The sequence below is a fragment of the Rhineura floridana genome, chromosome 1 (assembly GCF_030035675.1).
Source record: "Rhineura floridana isolate rRhiFlo1 chromosome 1, rRhiFlo1.hap2, whole genome shotgun sequence".
Lineage (NCBI taxonomy): Eukaryota > Metazoa > Chordata > Lepidosauria > Squamata > Rhineuridae > Rhineura > Rhineura floridana.
In genome coordinates this window covers 30,354,843-30,371,944 of record NC_084480.1, presented here as the reverse complement: position 1 = coordinate 30,371,944, position 17,102 = coordinate 30,354,843, and the positions used below count along the sequence as shown (strand labels likewise).

Sequence of the window (17,102 nt, the reverse complement as noted above, 5' to 3'; positions counted from 1 at the left end):
CATATTTTGTATCCAATCCTGACAGTTTTAAAATATAAAAACCCAATAAAATAATTAAAAGGAAAAAAAGGGCTCATCAGTGAGACCCCCAGTGGTCGGGTGTGGAGGGGGGAACTGAATGCAACATCCAGTTATGTATTTCTTATTGGGAAGATATGAGTTTTGCTGTTTTTTCCTACACGTTAATAGAAAGCACAAGTCTATTCTAATAATTCTAATAATTTAGTAATGAATCCAACATTTCAATTTGCTGCACGCTTGAAAAATAGATTCCATTATCAGAAAAATCCTTTAAAATCCTTTTTAAAGGCTAGCAATACATATTAAAAAACAAGCAGTGAAAAGGTTTTGTCTTCTACAATATTTGTCCAGCCTGATCTTACGCACATTTATTTGGAATTTGTCCTGCTGAGTTCAATGGCACTCCATCCTAGGTAGGTGTGTATAAGTGACCTAAAGCTGTAAACTCCCAATTAAATGAACCATGCTTCTCTAGTTTCAATTGCCTGTGTTGCTTTAGCTTCAATGAAACTGAACTGGCTTATATCCAGATGCCTTGCTTTAATTTCGTCATGGACTAGGCACTGAGCAAATTATAGACTGTACAGTAGGGCCCCGCTAATATGGCGGGTTAGGGACCAGGCCCCCGCCGTAAAGCGGAAATCGCCGTAAAGCAGGGGCCCATAGACTGGGCCGTGTCACGCGGAAATGATGTCAAAATGGCGCGCAACAGAAAAAACCCCGCCATATTAGCGGAACAAGCACTGTAAGAGCGGGGCCTTTCCCTAATTGAAAACCGCCGCATGAACGAAGCACCGTAAAGCGGAATGCCATAAAGTGGGGCCCTACTGTATGCTTGTGTGAAACTCTGCATCCCTACGTACCGTCCACAATCAGAGTGATATCTGTGAATTGATCCTGCTCCCGCTGTTCATTCAGTCTGTCCAAAATTACTTTGTAATGTTCTGGAAATTCCTGAATGCATTCCATCGTCTCTTCAGCTTCCATGGCTAATAGATTTGTCTAGGAAAGATCATCAATCATAATGAGAACTCCACAGTCCATAGCCATAAAAAAGAATAGAAAACAAGGATATTTGTTGGCAATGGGCATCCACAGACAGGAGCAGGTCCTAGAGAGATGAGTAAAGTTAGAAGCAGTATCACAACCACCATCTTTGAAGTAGAATAGCTTTCATGTAATGGCGAAAGCAAGAGTCATGATTTAAAAATGCAGCACAGACAGCTGAAGACAATATGAAATCCATGGTACAAGCATGCAAGGGGGAGGAGAACCTTAGCCGAGTTAGAACCAAGGAAGCCAACAGCAGCATGGACAGTGAAGGCAAGTACAACAGTCTGTCTAAAGAATAGTCAAGAGAAACATTGGCAGTTGAAGGGAAAGGAAGTAATGGCAGTGAGGAAAGGAGGAGAAAAAGGCTGGGTTGTTAGGGAGAAAAAGGCTGCTGTATTGTATATGGAAGATTTTGGTATTTAGCTCTTTGCCTTAGGAATCTGAAGCACTCACATTTCATAACTTTTAAGGTTTTCCTTTACACATCAGAATGGGGAGAATTTCCATCATCTCCATCAATTACAAGGAATTAGTAAAGCAACTTTTTATTTATCAGGATCATGGGCAACATGTATTTACACTGCTTATGCTACAAACGAGGAAGCAGAAGCATAAAAAGAAAAGCAACAGCACATTTAGGGCTTATTTGACCACAGGGAGCCCAGAGAGTAGCTCAGCAGGTTTTGGGGTTGCAAACTGTAAGTAAACCAGTAAAAAAAGAGGTGGCTTGCTGGAAGTACAATGTAAAATTGGCTAGGACTCTGCATGTGTGTGCACACACTGTATATGCTTTTCATGTGGCTAAATTCCATGCAGCAAGGGAGTGTATGTAAATATTTATTATGTTTATTATCACTCTGTTTCTCCATCATGGAATTCAAGGTGCTGTATACTGAGTTCCCAGGTAGTTTGCCATCCAGGCATTGGCCTCACCCAGGCTCTTTTGCTTCAGTAAGGTTGCTGTATTACGGTCCTTCTGACTACCGCCTGGAACTAAACAAGTATGACAATCATAGGGAAAGGGCTTGAGAGTGATTAACCCAGATTGGTGACAGCCTGGTTCACCAACTTCAAATTTAAGGTTCTGAAGTACCAGCATCAAGAGTTCTCAGGCAGATCATCTGGGATTTCCCAGTCATGGTTGAAATGTGTACAAGGCAGAAAACCATATTTTGATTCTGGGTTTCAACCAACCTGAATAACCAAGTCCTCTAGTCTAGATAAGCAAATTAACATTCCATACATGCATGCACCTTGAAAGCTTGTGATCATTTTGACAGCACAAAAATAAGGTTTTAAAACTGACAAGCAGGAATCATATGTAATATTATCTGTTGTTGTTGTTGTTGTTGTTATGTGCCTTCAAGTTGACTACAACTTATGGCGACCCTATGAATCAGTGACCTCCAAGAGCATCTGTCATGAAAATTATCTGTAAGGTTAAAAATATAGGACTTAGATCCAGGTAAACATGAATGGAACACAAAAGGTTAGGTGACCAAAGTACACCATGAGGAAATGTAAACAAGTAAATCAACAGCAATTAAGGTGTTGTTTATAACAATAGTGCTCCACAAATAACTCTCCACAGAGGGTCTGACCAATCTGTTTGGTGACCAAATGCAAAAAAGATAGGTTCACATGTACCTTTTGTGAGTTGTGAAGAACAAGTTGATACAAGAGGTGCCTGCAAAAGTTTCCTCTGCTATGCAACTATTAAGGGGGCAATCCTGGGAGGATGTCCCAGAATCCATAAAATATAGCATATCTTCCTCAGAGAGAGATGTCTGCCCTCACATGCCTCTTTGGTGCATCACTCCACTGCTGTTAGCATTCTGAAGACAGTAAGAGCCCGAAGGAGATGTTCCAGGGCATATCAGGGAGATATTGGGGGATCCAATGCCCTCTCCTTCAGTGGACACCCCTTCCCTAGAACGGATGGAGCAGAAGTACCGCATCTCCATAAGAAGAGCCTGCTTGATCAGGTCAGCCACCCATCTATTCCAGGATCCTATTCTCACAGTGGGCAATCAGATGCCTATGAGAAACCCACAAGCAGGACCTGAGCGCAACAGTGCTCTTCCCACTTGCGATTCTCAACAACTGTTATTCAGAAGCACATTGCCTCCAACAGTGGAAATAGAACATGGCCATCAGTAAGCAGCCATTAATAACCTTATTCTGCAGGAATCAATGGAAGGAAAAACACACACATCCCTTACCCTCTGCCAGTACAGGGCAGAACTTTGGATTTGAATTTTCAAGCTTTTCATTCAGGACTATCCTAGAGAAGTTCAAGGCATCCAATTCTCTCATGTACAGTATACTTCTATACATTTGATTTTGCACTGACATATCGCCGGCTTGTTACACTTTGCAGCTTTGGTTTACCATGGGTTCTCTCTGTGCTCAAGCACATGTTAACCTTTGCAGCCATGCCATAGGTTTGTTTTTCTCTGTGCATCACATAAGAATCACACCACACACCTTTTGGATTCTAATACAAAGGTTCTCAAACTGTAGACAACAACCTCCATTCAAGGATTCTTGGAAAGGTTGAAGAACAGTTGTGAACAGAATGCATTCTTGGTCCTGTCTTGGAGATAAGATTGACAAGGGCCCGACTCCTTTTTTTAAAAAAATGTTCTTTTTAGTGCCTTAATGTTTTTCTAACCAATATTTTAAGTTGTTAAATTATGGTTTGATTCTGTTGTCAGCTACCTTGAGCTTTTTACAAGGAAAGGCAGTACATTTTTTTTCCAGTAAGTAAATTATGACGCATTAGTTATAACAAGAACTCCGCTGTTCCTCTCTCTGCGTAGCAACACAGAACTACTAACTGGGTCTCAAGAGCCCATCACCGTACGAGCCCCTAAACAGGCTCAGATGTCCCCTTTGGAGAGTCACGCAGCATTTGACTCCATTAGGGGCAAGCCCGTCAATCATTGTCAGAACAGCCAATCACAGGACGGAAAAGGAGAGAAATGGACCAATTAGCTGTTAAAGTGGGATAAGCGGAAGGCCTAATCGTTAAGGGGCGCCGACAAGAGAAAGAGCCTCCTAAAGCGAAAAAAGGACGCAGCGGGAGGTCCCCGCACGGGCCGGCGCGAACGGAAAGACGCCATAGCAGCCGGCGCATGGACCAGCGCAATTCTAGCGGCGGCTCCGTCTCCAGAGCCGTTATTACGTCATCAAATCGCGCATTAAATCGATGCCTTTTCGACGCCAGCCACGGCCAGAGGGGCGCGCCGACCCCGAGAAAATCGGGAGGTTCCGTAAAACACTCACCCGGAGAAGCCTCCTGCCCCGGCGAGCCTCCTCAACCGCCGCTATCGCTTCCTGCTTGCTGAAAAGCGGGGCAGGCGCCGGCCAATAGTGCTACTCGCATTCCCGTCCTGCACCGCGCGCCGGAAATGGCGGGCTCGCTGACCTTCTTGTCAGGGCGCTTTCGGGAAACTGGTGGAGCCAAGTGCATGCTGGGAGTGGAGGCACATTTTCTATGCCGCGAGGTGCATTCTGGGAGTAGTAGTTGTAGTGTTTCTGTTTTGTTTTCGTCTGCGTTGCGGGTTCGCCCGCGAAGTGGAAGCTTTTTCCTAAAGCTGTTAGTAAAACCACGCTGCCTAATATTTGGTAGCCTTTTGCTAATTTTATTTCGTGAACGCACATTAAATAATGTTAATACATGCAAAATGCATTTGCACTTGGCCATAGAAAGTTTTTTAATCTTCAGCACATAAAAGGTTTTAGCAGCGCCTTATTAAATGTAAGGTTGGATGGGACTTATCACACAGTATAAGAAGCACCAAAGCAAAACCAACCCCCCGCCCTGGAGGGGCTTTCTTTAGGCGTCTGGTTGGGAATCTAGGCGGTAGACTAGGTAGGCCTTTGATCTGATCTAGCAGGTCTTCTCATGTTTCATGTTATTTCCACGTTGAGGCACCTACAGGTGCACCCATAAAAGAATCTGCATAGCTGAAAAAGGATCTCTAAATATATCATTTTACTAAACTGGGAGAAAAAACCTCCTCCACTACTACTCATTAACATATGTGCCTCCCAAATAAAAATTATGCATCGGTGGGGGTGGGGGGGAAATGTATTTCTTCCAAATGTATTCAGTCAGCTCTTCCAAAGCATTTCCTTTCCATCAGTTTGTCAACCCAGGAAGGGTGCCAAATGATTGCAAAACTGTTTACAGGAGCAAATTTATCTCCAGGCTGGGAAATAATTTGTATCTCCGTGCCTAAAGTATTTGCTCTTTTCAGCATGCACTTGGATCCATGCACTACTCTCATCTTCCTCTCCATTTTCATTTGTTTTCAACCATGGGATGAACTTCCCTGTTCTAAGCCAAGGCCCCTTGGCACCAAGTAACTTAACGTGAAACAGGAACACTCTGTAACTTGGTGTTTTTAGTTTTGATGAAATATGAATGTCAGCAAAATGAGTGTCTGAAATACTTGCTGTGGCTCAGGCCCTGCTCTTGTAATGTGCTTTGGTATGCATTTCTTTTGGAAGTACAACTCAGGAGTGTATAACTTGATTTTGTGAATTCCAATGTATTTTGATCATTCCTCTTTGCCTCTTTTAAACATTTAACAGGTAATGGAGTTGCCAGGATCATATTTGCATTGCAGCCAGCCAGCCAGGAACCAGACCTGAAGTGCATGTTTCCCAAACCAGCTTTCCTTAAATCAGCTGAAGCAAGGACTAGCCTGAAGTGTCTGCTGTTGACCAGACAATGGCAGAAAGCCTGGCCAGTCCAAAGGCATCATATTACCAGTCATATGGGCTAATGATGCACACCCTTGAACACCTCTTTCATGGTATGAATGTTCACTTTTGATTGTTTATTGGAGAATCTGGCAAATGGAACACAGAACAATTTAAGAGCAGTAAGCAGTAAGGGTTTTTTCCTCAGTTTAGTAAAATGCTGTAGTTTAGAGATCCTTTTTTATTATTTATTTATTTATTTTATTAAATTAAATAAATCCTTTTTCAGCTGTGGAGCCTCTGCTATGGGTGTGCCAATGGGTGCCTCAAGGTCCCAGCATGACTATGGGGCCCTTGGTTGAGTGCAGTACCTATAGAGGTCTACAACAATTGGTGCCCTCCAAATGTTTTGGACCACAATTCCCATCAGCCCCAGACAGCACATATGCTGATCTGGCTTACCCCATAGGAATCAGGCTAAGGTTTACTGACATGCTTTTCTCTGTTATTTTTAATGTGAAATTTAACTCTAGAGTGGTATGTAGATCAGATTACAAGTTAGACCGGCCTCTGGTTCTCTAAAGGCATTTGTAGGCATGGCCACTTAGGCAAAGACATTGTTACAACGATTTGACATGCCTTCTGAGACCACTTCAGTAGACTTGGGGTGGGCATGCTACTTGCATTGGAACTATCTCCCGGATTGGGACTGGACCAGCAAGCAGGCACTCCTGCAGACAGGCAGCTGAGTGGGCTCAGTCTGTTTGCACCTGTGAAGACAGCAGCATGTCCTTGGCAATGGGGGAGGAGACACCTCAACCAGTTCTTCCATAGCCACCTCCTTCACCTGCATCTCTCGCCTCTCTGCCCCCAGGGGCGACTCGGGAGACAAGGCAGGGTCAGAAGACACGGTGATGTCAGCCACTGTCTCATCCATAGCAGCCTGTGCCTGCGGAGCAGGACTGACAGTGGCCAGAATACTGTAGTCTTCTCTGGTTTCATCTCCCTTCCTTTGCAGACCACTCAGCCCCTTTACTGGATCCCAGTCTTCCTCCTCCTCCGGCCCACTCTGCCAGGAGTTCTTCACAGGGCTCATGACATATGCTAGCTGGGGCTGATGGGATCTGTAGTCCAAAACGTCTTCACTCCACAGTATAGATTCCACAGTATTCCATAGCAATTGACAGCCTATCACACTGTGTTAATAGGTGTAGTACCCGAGGGAGGTATGTCTTTAAAACCCCATATGTTTTGTACTGTTGTTAAGTCTGACATCCAACTTAGAGTACAATGTCGTAGAAACAGACTCTTTAAAATCCTGGCTTGTTTAATATGTTTTGAAGAACAACTCTTGTTTCCTAAAAAAAAAATCAAGAGAAAAGTTAAACTCGGAGAAAAGCACTGTCTAGAAATGTTGAACTTAGCATTTAACTTTTCCCCTGAAGAAAATGGTTGTCCTTCAAAATGTGTGTCCAGAGACAAACTTTCCCTTCATGAAGGAAAGGTGCTCTGTGCATGCTCAGGAGCACTTTGCTGTTGGTTCTTTGGGAGAGGGAACTCTGTCAAAAGCAACTTAAAGCTACTCAGCCCACGGTGCCAGTTTTGTTTTTAAATGACCACTCTAACATAGAATCTAGTTGTCTTCAGAAATAAGAGCATGTTTCTTTGGATTTTCTGTTTAGAAGGTCCAACAGTTAACAAAAATCAAATCCTGCCTTATTTAGCAAACCTGTGATCCAGAAATCACCTATGTGCTCTGTGATGTCAAATCCATCTTGTTTACTCTTACAACAATGGATTTCCTAGCACAGTAGAAATGTGTTTTTCACTGTTCTAATTTACTTGGCTTCCTTTTATCCTGGGGATCATAGGATGGATTAATTCCACAACTGAAGGGTCCAATTATTTTAATGAGAGTGGAGACAGGCAAGGAACTGTCCAGATGTATTGCAGAATTACTTTTTACTGAACCCTGATGGATGAATCATTATGTTGATCTCCCATGGGCAGCCAAGGTTGTTTTCAGGTCATCTTGCCCCCACCCTGACCTGAAACCAAAGTCTTTTGGAATGAGTTTGTGGGCACATGGGACAAAACATCATCCAAACAGCTTTGCACTCCTGCTCCAAGGACAGGACAGGACTGAGTCCAATAGCCACTACTGGTCTTGAAACATTCATCATGTTCTAGGAATAGATGCTTCATCAACATGTCACTGCCTGTTTGGGGAAGCATGTCAGTCCCCTCTCTGGTCTAGTCACCCACAAATCTTTCTGGATTAGTTCCACACAGCACTCAGAGCGGAGATAAGCCTGTGTCTGCTTTGTGCCTGAAATCTGAATCATCCACCTTTCAAAAATGGTCCGTAGAGGGTGAGCCAGTTGTGGATCTTGCCCTTGGGCTGCAAAAGATTCCTCACCCTGGCACTAACAAGCTACCTTCCCTGACTGGTTTACTTCATACCTGTGTGCTGGTGACCTCTCAAAATTCTCCATTCTTAGTGTTGGGCAGAGAAATTAGGGGGACCATTTCACAGAATTTCTCCAGGGTGAGGAGAAATTCTCCACCAATTTCTCAAGGCCAGGGCTCACCATTGGCAGTGAACTTCTTTCTTCCCTCCTATGGTTATAGGTTGGCAGCTTGGTCATCATTTTGCGTTCTCCACAGAGCCCCAAATCTAGTGTTGTTCCAAGGCACTATTGGGGTGGGGAAATGGCACTCCACAACACCAAATGGCAGAGAATATTTGGAGTGGCAAAGTGGTATTTTTCTGGGAGGTATGAGGGTGGGGGTAGGGCTCAGTTCTAAATTGGTTCATCATTTCTCAAGAATGACAGTGAGTTATGGAGCCCTAAAGTCTAGCCAATTCATTATGGCATAAGCTTTTGAGGACAAGAACCCACTTCATCAGATGCATGAAGGCATATGCATGCTACAACCACACATGGTTGTGGGGTATTGTAAGCAGTGAGAGAAACCAAATGCAAACAATTCAGACTATGGCAATTATGTTAAAGCTTAAATGTATGTAAAATTGTTGTACTGACCATTTATAGTATTAGTAGTGATGTCAGGGTGTTTGTGTTGTCATTGGTAACTTAGTGAATCGATTTAGCCATAGTGTTCTTCCATCAGACGTCTGGGGCGGACCATCCTAATGGGTCCTCCACCCCCACGGAGGGTTTGTAGCACCAAGAAGTCCACCCTCACCAAGTAGTGATCTGACCATGACATGGGGGTGATGGATGTACCCCCAATTTTCAGATCACTCCCCTCCTCTCCCGAGACAAACACAAGGTCGAGTGCATGACCAGCTACATGGGTGGGCCCCGTTGGAATAAGGTGCGGCTCCCAGGAAGCCATGGTTTCCATGAAGTCCCGAGGCGCCCGTATGAGGATGGCCTCCAAATGTACATTAAAGTCTCCCAATACCAATAAGTTTGAGGACTGCACATGCACATCCGAGACCACCTCCAGTACCTTGGCCAGGGAGTCTGTCGTGCAGCGGGGTGGATGGTACAAGAGCAGAGTCCCTAGACTGCCCTTTGGGCCCAACCTCCAGTATATGCAGTCAACAACCCTGGTGTCATGGAGAGGAGGCTTGGTGAGAACCAGGGACCTTCGGTAAATAACCACCACTCCCACTCCCCGACTACCAACCCTCGGCTGCTGTGCATACAAGAACCCAGCTGGACACATGGCCGCGAGGATAGGAGCAGTGGCCTCATCCAGCCAGGTTTCCGTAATACATGTAATTACAGTAATACCTCAGTTAACAAAGCAGATGTGTTCCTGGACATTACTTCTTTAACTGAAACTTTGGTACCAAAGTATGAATAACATAGATAGTGGGGGCAGCTTCAACAGGGGCTTTAAAGGGTGCCTACCTGGCACCCCTCCTTCCCTCCCTCCCAGCGAATCATACTGGATCCTTCCCTCCCCAGCCCTGGGAGAAAGCAAGAGATCTCTTTAATGCAAAGCAAACAGGCTTATCAGTTTCACCCAAGAAAAGCAAAGGCACAGACTTAACAGTCTATTCATAGCAAAGCACATGCCGGTCAGTTTCACCTTAAAGCAAAGGCTCCAGCTTGAACCAAAACAAAGCTGGTCAGTTTCACCTTTAAAAAAGCCTAGTTAAAAGGAGCTTTCTTTCTGGAGAATTCCTTAACTGAGGTATTACTGTATTGAGCATTCATCCTGATTTGCTTTCACAAAGCTTGCACGGAGGTTATATGATGCCCACTGATTATTGGTTAGTTTGCGTGGAGATATACAACTTCCTATCAATCATTATCCCACACTTTCCAGTGTACTTTCCTGCCACTTTCCTTACTGCAAAAAGTTATATTTTTAAGTGAGTTTTTTGTGCAAAGAACACTTTAATCCTCTTTAATTACACAAACCAAAATTTGCCGGTATGTGATTGAATCCCTTCTGTAAAACAGTGTGACAGTGTGGAGGGGACTCTGCAACACATGATTCTGCGGAATTATGCTGTAAGGCTGAGAAGAACTGGAGGTCACTGGAACTTACAGAACCATAGCTTGGTGATGGACCACATGCTTTCTGTGCAAAAAGTCCCAGGTTCAATCCTTGGCATCCCCAGCTAGGGCTGGTAAAAACTGCAGTCTGAAATCCTGGACAGCTGCTACCAGTCAGTGTGTACAATACTGAACTAGCTAAACTAATGTTCTGGCTTAGTATAAGGCAGCAACTCTTCTACACAACTATTAAAACAACAAAGAGCCTTGTAGCACTTTAAAGACTAACAGCACAACCCTCCCCTTGTCTGTGCAGAAGAACATTTATTTTAGAATAAGCATTCACGGCCTGTTGTATGAAAGTTCATGAAATGCAAGAAGCAGTAAGCATCCAAAACAAACTGCCCCCACAAAAAAGAGAGAGATGAAATCTCAAGATGCTGCGCAGGAATTTGTTTTTGGTAAAAGCCCAACGGTAAATATAAAAACAGTCTGCAGAGATCTCTTGACAGTACAATCACTTTTCTGCCTTCACTGTTTTTACATTTTAATTTGAGTATATAAAAACAATTTATAGATAACTGATTTATTTGATTTTATTGTGATAATTTATGTGATGTATTTTTCCTTTATACAGCATCCAATGAAGGCCTAAAATATCAGGCCAAAATGTGTTGAGCATTTCCCAGAAATAAATTCTTTTGCAGCATCTTGAGATTTCATCTTTTTAAAACAATGAAAGATCATGCCAGAATATGTTTTGTGCACTTCTAAATGAGTCTGTTTTCTGCTACACTAAACTGGCATGGCTACCCTTTGGGGATTTGTTCCTATAAACAAAGAACACTAGTAAAGATAAAGGAGCTTTGCTATTGTAGCTGATGACCCTGGTTCAAGGAAAGACTGACAAACAATCTGTGCTCCTCCAATCCTTCACATAACACATCCTGCATCACAAAGACTCTTTGAACTGAAAAGCTTCCCACTGAGTTGCAAGCAAGGCTACATGCATGTTTCAGAGAGCCCATTTTTGTGATTTGAAATGTTTTTGCCCACGGCTGGACACATCTCCCTCACTGCTGATGTCAAGCCTTTAGGACCGCCTACAGCAAGGTGTTGGGCCAGTCTCTGTCTGAACCTGCAGCAAAGTATTTCCATTGGACACACCTCGGAGTGGCAACAGGGTTAACGTCCAATCAGTTTTGAATTGTGTGTGAAGCCGGCTTCAAGGTAAAATATACTAGATCTCTAATTTCCCTGGTTTTGGAGGGGCAGAGTTTGACTAACATTGTGTGTACCCAGTTTCAGGGAACAGAGGTGGAGACAGGCTGAAAGTAGTACAACCACAAGTGTGTTTCCAGTCCAAATCTTGATCCAGCTAAACAATCTCCTCCCTGACCTTCTGATACTACTTGCTTCCCAGCTAGTGACATCTCATCAGTTTCCTTCTTTAGACTGCTGTCCCAACTCAATTCCAGTCTTCCATCTTGCCTGTGCCTTGGACTTGTGTCTATTTTCTATCTACAAAATACCTGTACAGCAAAGGCTGGGGAACCCTTTTCAGCCCAAGGGCTGAAAATTCCCTTTGGGACAGGCTGCCAGGTGCCAGTGGTGGGCAGGACCAGAACCAAAAGTGAGTGGAGCAACAAATTGTCATTTTACTTTTGTGTAGTAGGCTAGTTTCTACACGCACACTTTCTATCCTCCATTCAGGCATCAAGAAACACACTCCAGCCAGGCAGAAACCCTCATGGAGGTGTGAAGTAGATCCAGCAAAATGCAACCATTTGCTTTTAATTCAAAAAATGAACAATTAAAAAAGGTTGCTTTTCATTGTTTTTAATGCTGTATCCAGGGCCGGTACTAGGACTGGTTGGATTAGGCACTGGCTAAGGGCCCAGGAGCTCACAGAGACCTCTCACCAGCCTGAGCTCAACCCTGCTGTGCCAGCGCTTCTCCTTTAGTCTCCTCAGAGCCAGCTTGGCCGCTTTCCTTTGTGTGCCTGGTGGGGGCTGCTGCTGCTCTTGGCCACACTTGCTGGGGTGTTGTTGTTGCCAGCGGATGGTGGGCCTCAGGGGAGGAGGCTTTCCCTTGCGCACCGTGGGTGAGATAAGAGGCACCTCTGCCATTGGTGCTGCAGCCTGCCAAGGTGCGACTCGATTGAGTGAGTGATGCAGGGCAAAGGGGCAGGTGCTCTCTCATGCTATGATAGGCAGCAGCAGTGGTATCTCTTCTCCTGGAGTGTATGAGTGGAGGCCTTCCTCCTTCCTGCCCCTCCTTTCCTGCCTTGGGGGCCTGCCGTCCACCAGCAACTCCTCCCTCCAGCTCAGCGAGTGCGTGGCAGGAGCAGCAGTGGCAGCACTGCCAGGAAGAGGCTTGCAGGAAAAGGGAGCTCTAGAGGGGTCTGTGTGTCCAAAGGCCTGGAACTGGCCCTGGAGGTATTTTAAAATTATGATGACCCAGCCTGGGACCTTTGGGCGAAGGGCAGGTAATAAATGTTGTTAATCATCATCATCATCTTGCAAAGAAGTGTTACCATTTAAACTGCTTGAATGAAGCAGGAACCCCATCAAAGAAAAGGAAAGACATATCCAACCTAACCTCTGTTTTCTGGCTTCCTTTATGCTAAACTCTCACAAGCAAACTTGAAAGCCTCATTATTACTTCATTCACTTGCTCGAGCAGGAGAGGCCATCCATTACCCTGGTGCTCTGGCAGAAGATGTTATTGTTGGATGGTTGAATAGCTGGCATTTGGTAACTGGAAACCTAGAGAAAGCACCCAGAAAATGGATTTGTTGTGCCACACTGACAGAGCACTTCAATACACTTTCAATATGGAAACCTATAGTTCTGGTATATGATTGAATCACTCCTGGAAAAATACTGACAGTCTGGAGGAACCCTAGTTTACTACATACGGGGAAAAAAGGTTTGTTTGTTTTAACATAGTCAAAAATATAACACCTTATTACATCCCTACATCTTACAGTGGTATACTCCAAAATTCTTTCACCTCATTATAATGCATTTAATGGCTTAATTGGTTCAAGCCTAGAAATGGCCAGTAACTCCACTTGGAAGGGCAGAAGGGAATTCACATGCTGTTTAATGAAGTGAAAAGTCCTATTGTGATGTATTTTCTTCTCATGATTGTGCTGAGGTATAAACATTTGTAGGCTTTTGGCTGCAATCCTGTAGACGATTAGCTTAAATCCAAAGCCACTCCTGGAGGATTTTTGCTCAGAAGTATGATACCTCAAGAGAGCCAGTGTGGTGTAGCGGTTAGAGTGTTGGACTATGACGTGGGAGACCAGGGTTCAAATCCCTACACAGCCGTGAAGCTCACTGGGTGACCTTGGGCCAGTCATTGCCTCTCAGCCTCAGAGGAAGGCAATTGTAAACCCCCTCTGAATACCGCTTACCATGAAAACCCTATTCATAGGGTCGCCGTAAGTCAGAATCGACTTGAAGGCAGTCCATTTCCATTTCATGATACCTCAAAACTGAATCCATCAATCAAAAAATGACCAAAAGTGTGACTTCCTTGTTATAAATGTAGGAAAATTATAGAGTATGCTATAAAATATCGTTTGGGAAAGAGATAGACTAGATGTTAAGCTGAAAGCCTATCAGGGCCCCTCCAGACAGTGGAGATTTATTCTGCTATAGTTTGTTGTGCGATGCTTCCCAGTGCTACTGCATTATTGCTGTCTGGAGGGGTACAGTGCAACAAAAGCCAGACAAAAATAAACCAGAACACTTGTGGTATAGAAAGTTACAGGATTTCAGCAGGAAGTCGCAAGATATGCACTGCCTGAAAATGAAGCAGTATGGCCACCCCAAAACATAAGAACATAAGAAGAGCCTGCTGGATCAGGCCAGTGGCCCATCTAGTCCAGCATCCTGTTCTCACAGTGGCCAACCAGGTGCCTGGGGGAAGCCCGCAAGCAGGACCCAAGTGCAGGAACACTCTCCCCTCCTGAGGCTTCCGGCAACTGGTTTTCAGAAGTATGCTGCCTCTGACTAGGGTGGCAGAGCACAGCCATCACGGCTGGTAGCCATTGATAGCCCTGTCCTCCATGAATTTGTCTAATCTTCTTTTAAAACCATCCAAGCTGGTGGCCATTACTGCATCTTGTGGGAGCAAATTCCATAGTTTAACTATGCGCTGAGTAAAGAAGTACTTCCTTTTGTCTGTCCTGAATCTTCCAACATTCAGCTTCTTTGAATGTCCACGAGTTCTAGTATTATGAGAGACGGAGAAGAACTTTTCTCTATCCACTTTCTCAATGCCATGCATAATTTTATACACTTCTATCATGTCTCCTCTGACCCGCCTTTTCTCTAAACTAAAAAGCCCCAAATGCTGCAACCTTTCCTCGTAAGGGAGTCGCTCCATCCCCTTGATCGTTCTGGTTGCCCTCTTCTGAACCTTTTCCAACTCTATAATATCCTTTTTGAGATGAGGCGACCAGAACTGTACACAGTATTCCAAATGCGGCCGCACCACAGATTTATACGACGGCATTATGATATTGGCTGTTTTATTTTCAATACCTTTCCTAATTATCGCTAGCATGGAATTTGCCTTTTTCACAGCTGCCGCACACTGGGTCGACATTTTCATCGTGCTGTCCACTACAACCCCGAGGTCTCTCTCCTGGTCGGTCACCGCCAGTTCAGACCCCATGAGCAGGTGCAAACAGTATTGAACATGGGATTGTATATGCCTGTCCAGATAGCAGCATGAGCACCAATAACCTAGAATGTCCAATAAAAAGGACATATGGAAAGCTCCTCAGTTCAGAAAGTAATATAAGCTGTAAAACTAAAAGCCTTTTACAAATAAGTGGCAGTTAATAACAAAATGCTTGATTGCCATTTAACTCTCAATGCTATCTATCATTTCATTTGTAAGTTTTTTTCTATATATGTAACATTTCCGCTTTTTGCCATGTGTTTGTCGATGGCAGTAATTTTGTTTTTCTTACCTAGTACTCCTTCAGACAGCTGAGGCAAAGAGAAAAAAAAAAAGGCTTATCCCCCATGTTGTGTCTCCAGCCTTAAAAAGCAGCATGCTCAGATTTCCTTGTGAGGTGAGGAACAGAAGCGAAGAGAAGCATGGCAGTTTTTATATTAGCAAATGAAAGCTGGAGATTAATTTCAAGTAATGAAATGGCTAGGTTTAAAAACAACAATATAAGTCATTGTCAAGTCAGCTTCTCTCACTTTAACATCCACTCTGATGAAGAAGAGCTCTGGAGAACTCAAAAACTTGCTCACTGTTTTGTGACCATTTTGATTGGTCCTCATGAAGGTATTGCACGACTGTGGATTTTGGAATTCTTTTGGAGCGACGCGGCTTCCTTTCCTTGTTGAGTAACTTTCGATGTAGCTGCTTGGAAACGCAGCAGATGATCCTTCTGCCTCCAACCATCCTCGTTTCTGTCTCATCGTGCTTTCCTCTTACATGTTCTCACAGGAAGTATGGCAAAGGTTCCAAGCTGCAGAGTCAGCAGAAACTGGGTCTTGTTTTTCCTTGTGCTTTTAATTGGCAAAAGTTCAGAGAAATGCAGCTTTAAGCAAGTTCAAAAACTCACAGTTATGTTCTTGAGACATTGCCTGTTAAAACCACGAACAGCCGTGCAATGAGTAATTACCACATGCATTAAAGACAACTGTTTTTTTTCTTTGTGGCATGGGAGTGTTACTGGTACAACCAGGTAAATCTGGGAGTTGTTTCATTTTGATCTCATAGAATGAGAAACATTGAATAGGTTAAAAACAATGGGCCCAATCAAAAGGAATGTCTTTTGTGCACACACTCCCTCTCTTATAATGCTCTTTATTATTTTATTACAAGGAGCTCAAAGTGATGTACATGGTTGTCGCACCTCCATTTCAACCTCACAACCACCCTGTGAGGTAGGTTAGGTGGAGAGACAATGACTGGCCCACCCAATGAGCTTCATGGCCGAGTCTGGATTCAAACCCTGGTTTCCCAGGTCAGAGTCCAACACTCTAACCCTGCCTTTCTCAACCTTTCGGTTCCTAGATGTTGCTGAACTACAGCTCCCGTGAGTCCCAGCCAACATGGTCAATGGTCAGGAATTATGGGAATTGTAGTCCAGCAACATCTGGGGACCCAAAGGTTGGGAAAGGCTGATCTAACCATTACACCACACTGCAACTCATGAACAATTTGTGAACACTCAGTGAAGCTGAAAGCTGGAAGATTCAAGACAGACGAAAGAAAGTACTTCTAATCTTCACACAGCACATCGTTAAACTGGGGGATTTGCTCCCATAAGGTATAGTGATCGCCACCAATTTGTATGGCTTTAAAAGAGGATTAGAGTTAGACAAATTCATACAGGATAAGGCTATCAATGGCTACTAGCAACAATGACTATGACTTGGGGGTTACTCCCCTGGGAACCTGCTGTGCACACCTTGGTAAACACTGGACAGCAGGGCGCAGGTGTGCATGTCAGGTTCAGATGCTCAAGGCTCACTGAGCAAGCAAGGAGATGTATCTCCCACAGCCAGAAGTATTTGCCTCTGAATGTCAGTTGCTAGAAACTGCAGGAGAGGAGAGTGCTGTTGCGCTCAGGTCCTACTTGTGGATTTCCCATGGGCATCTGCTCAGCCACCACAAGAACAGGATACTGGACTAGATAGGCCATTGGCCTGATCCAACAAGCTCTTCTTATGTTCTTACAGTGCAGGAATATAATAATAGATTAGGGTTGCCAGGTTCATGGCCTGAGACTGATCCTGTATCTTTAGGAGAAGAGAAAGTCAGCCCAGTGCAGGTGTTCTTGCAACACTG

The 17,102-nt window shown here is 44.2% G+C and overlaps 1 protein-coding gene across 1 annotated transcript in view; it reads right to left on the bottom strand.

Annotated features, from left to right (window-relative positions):
- ZNF131 (zinc finger protein 131) overlaps positions 1-15,861 on the bottom strand; it is a 33,263-nt gene extending 17,402 nt beyond the window's left edge. Inside the window, exons 1-3 of the mRNA XM_061617261.1 lie at positions 15,262-15,861; positions 4,363-7,145; positions 885-1,023 (exon numbers count right to left, since the gene is read on the bottom strand). Coding sequence (XP_061473245.1) covers positions 885-1,008 — 124 coding nt within the window. The 5' untranslated portion in view covers positions 1,009-1,023; positions 4,363-7,145; positions 15,262-15,861. The remainder of the gene's footprint in view (positions 1-884; positions 1,024-4,362; positions 7,146-15,261) is intronic.
- Between the last annotated feature and the right edge of the window lie 1,241 nt (positions 15,862-17,102).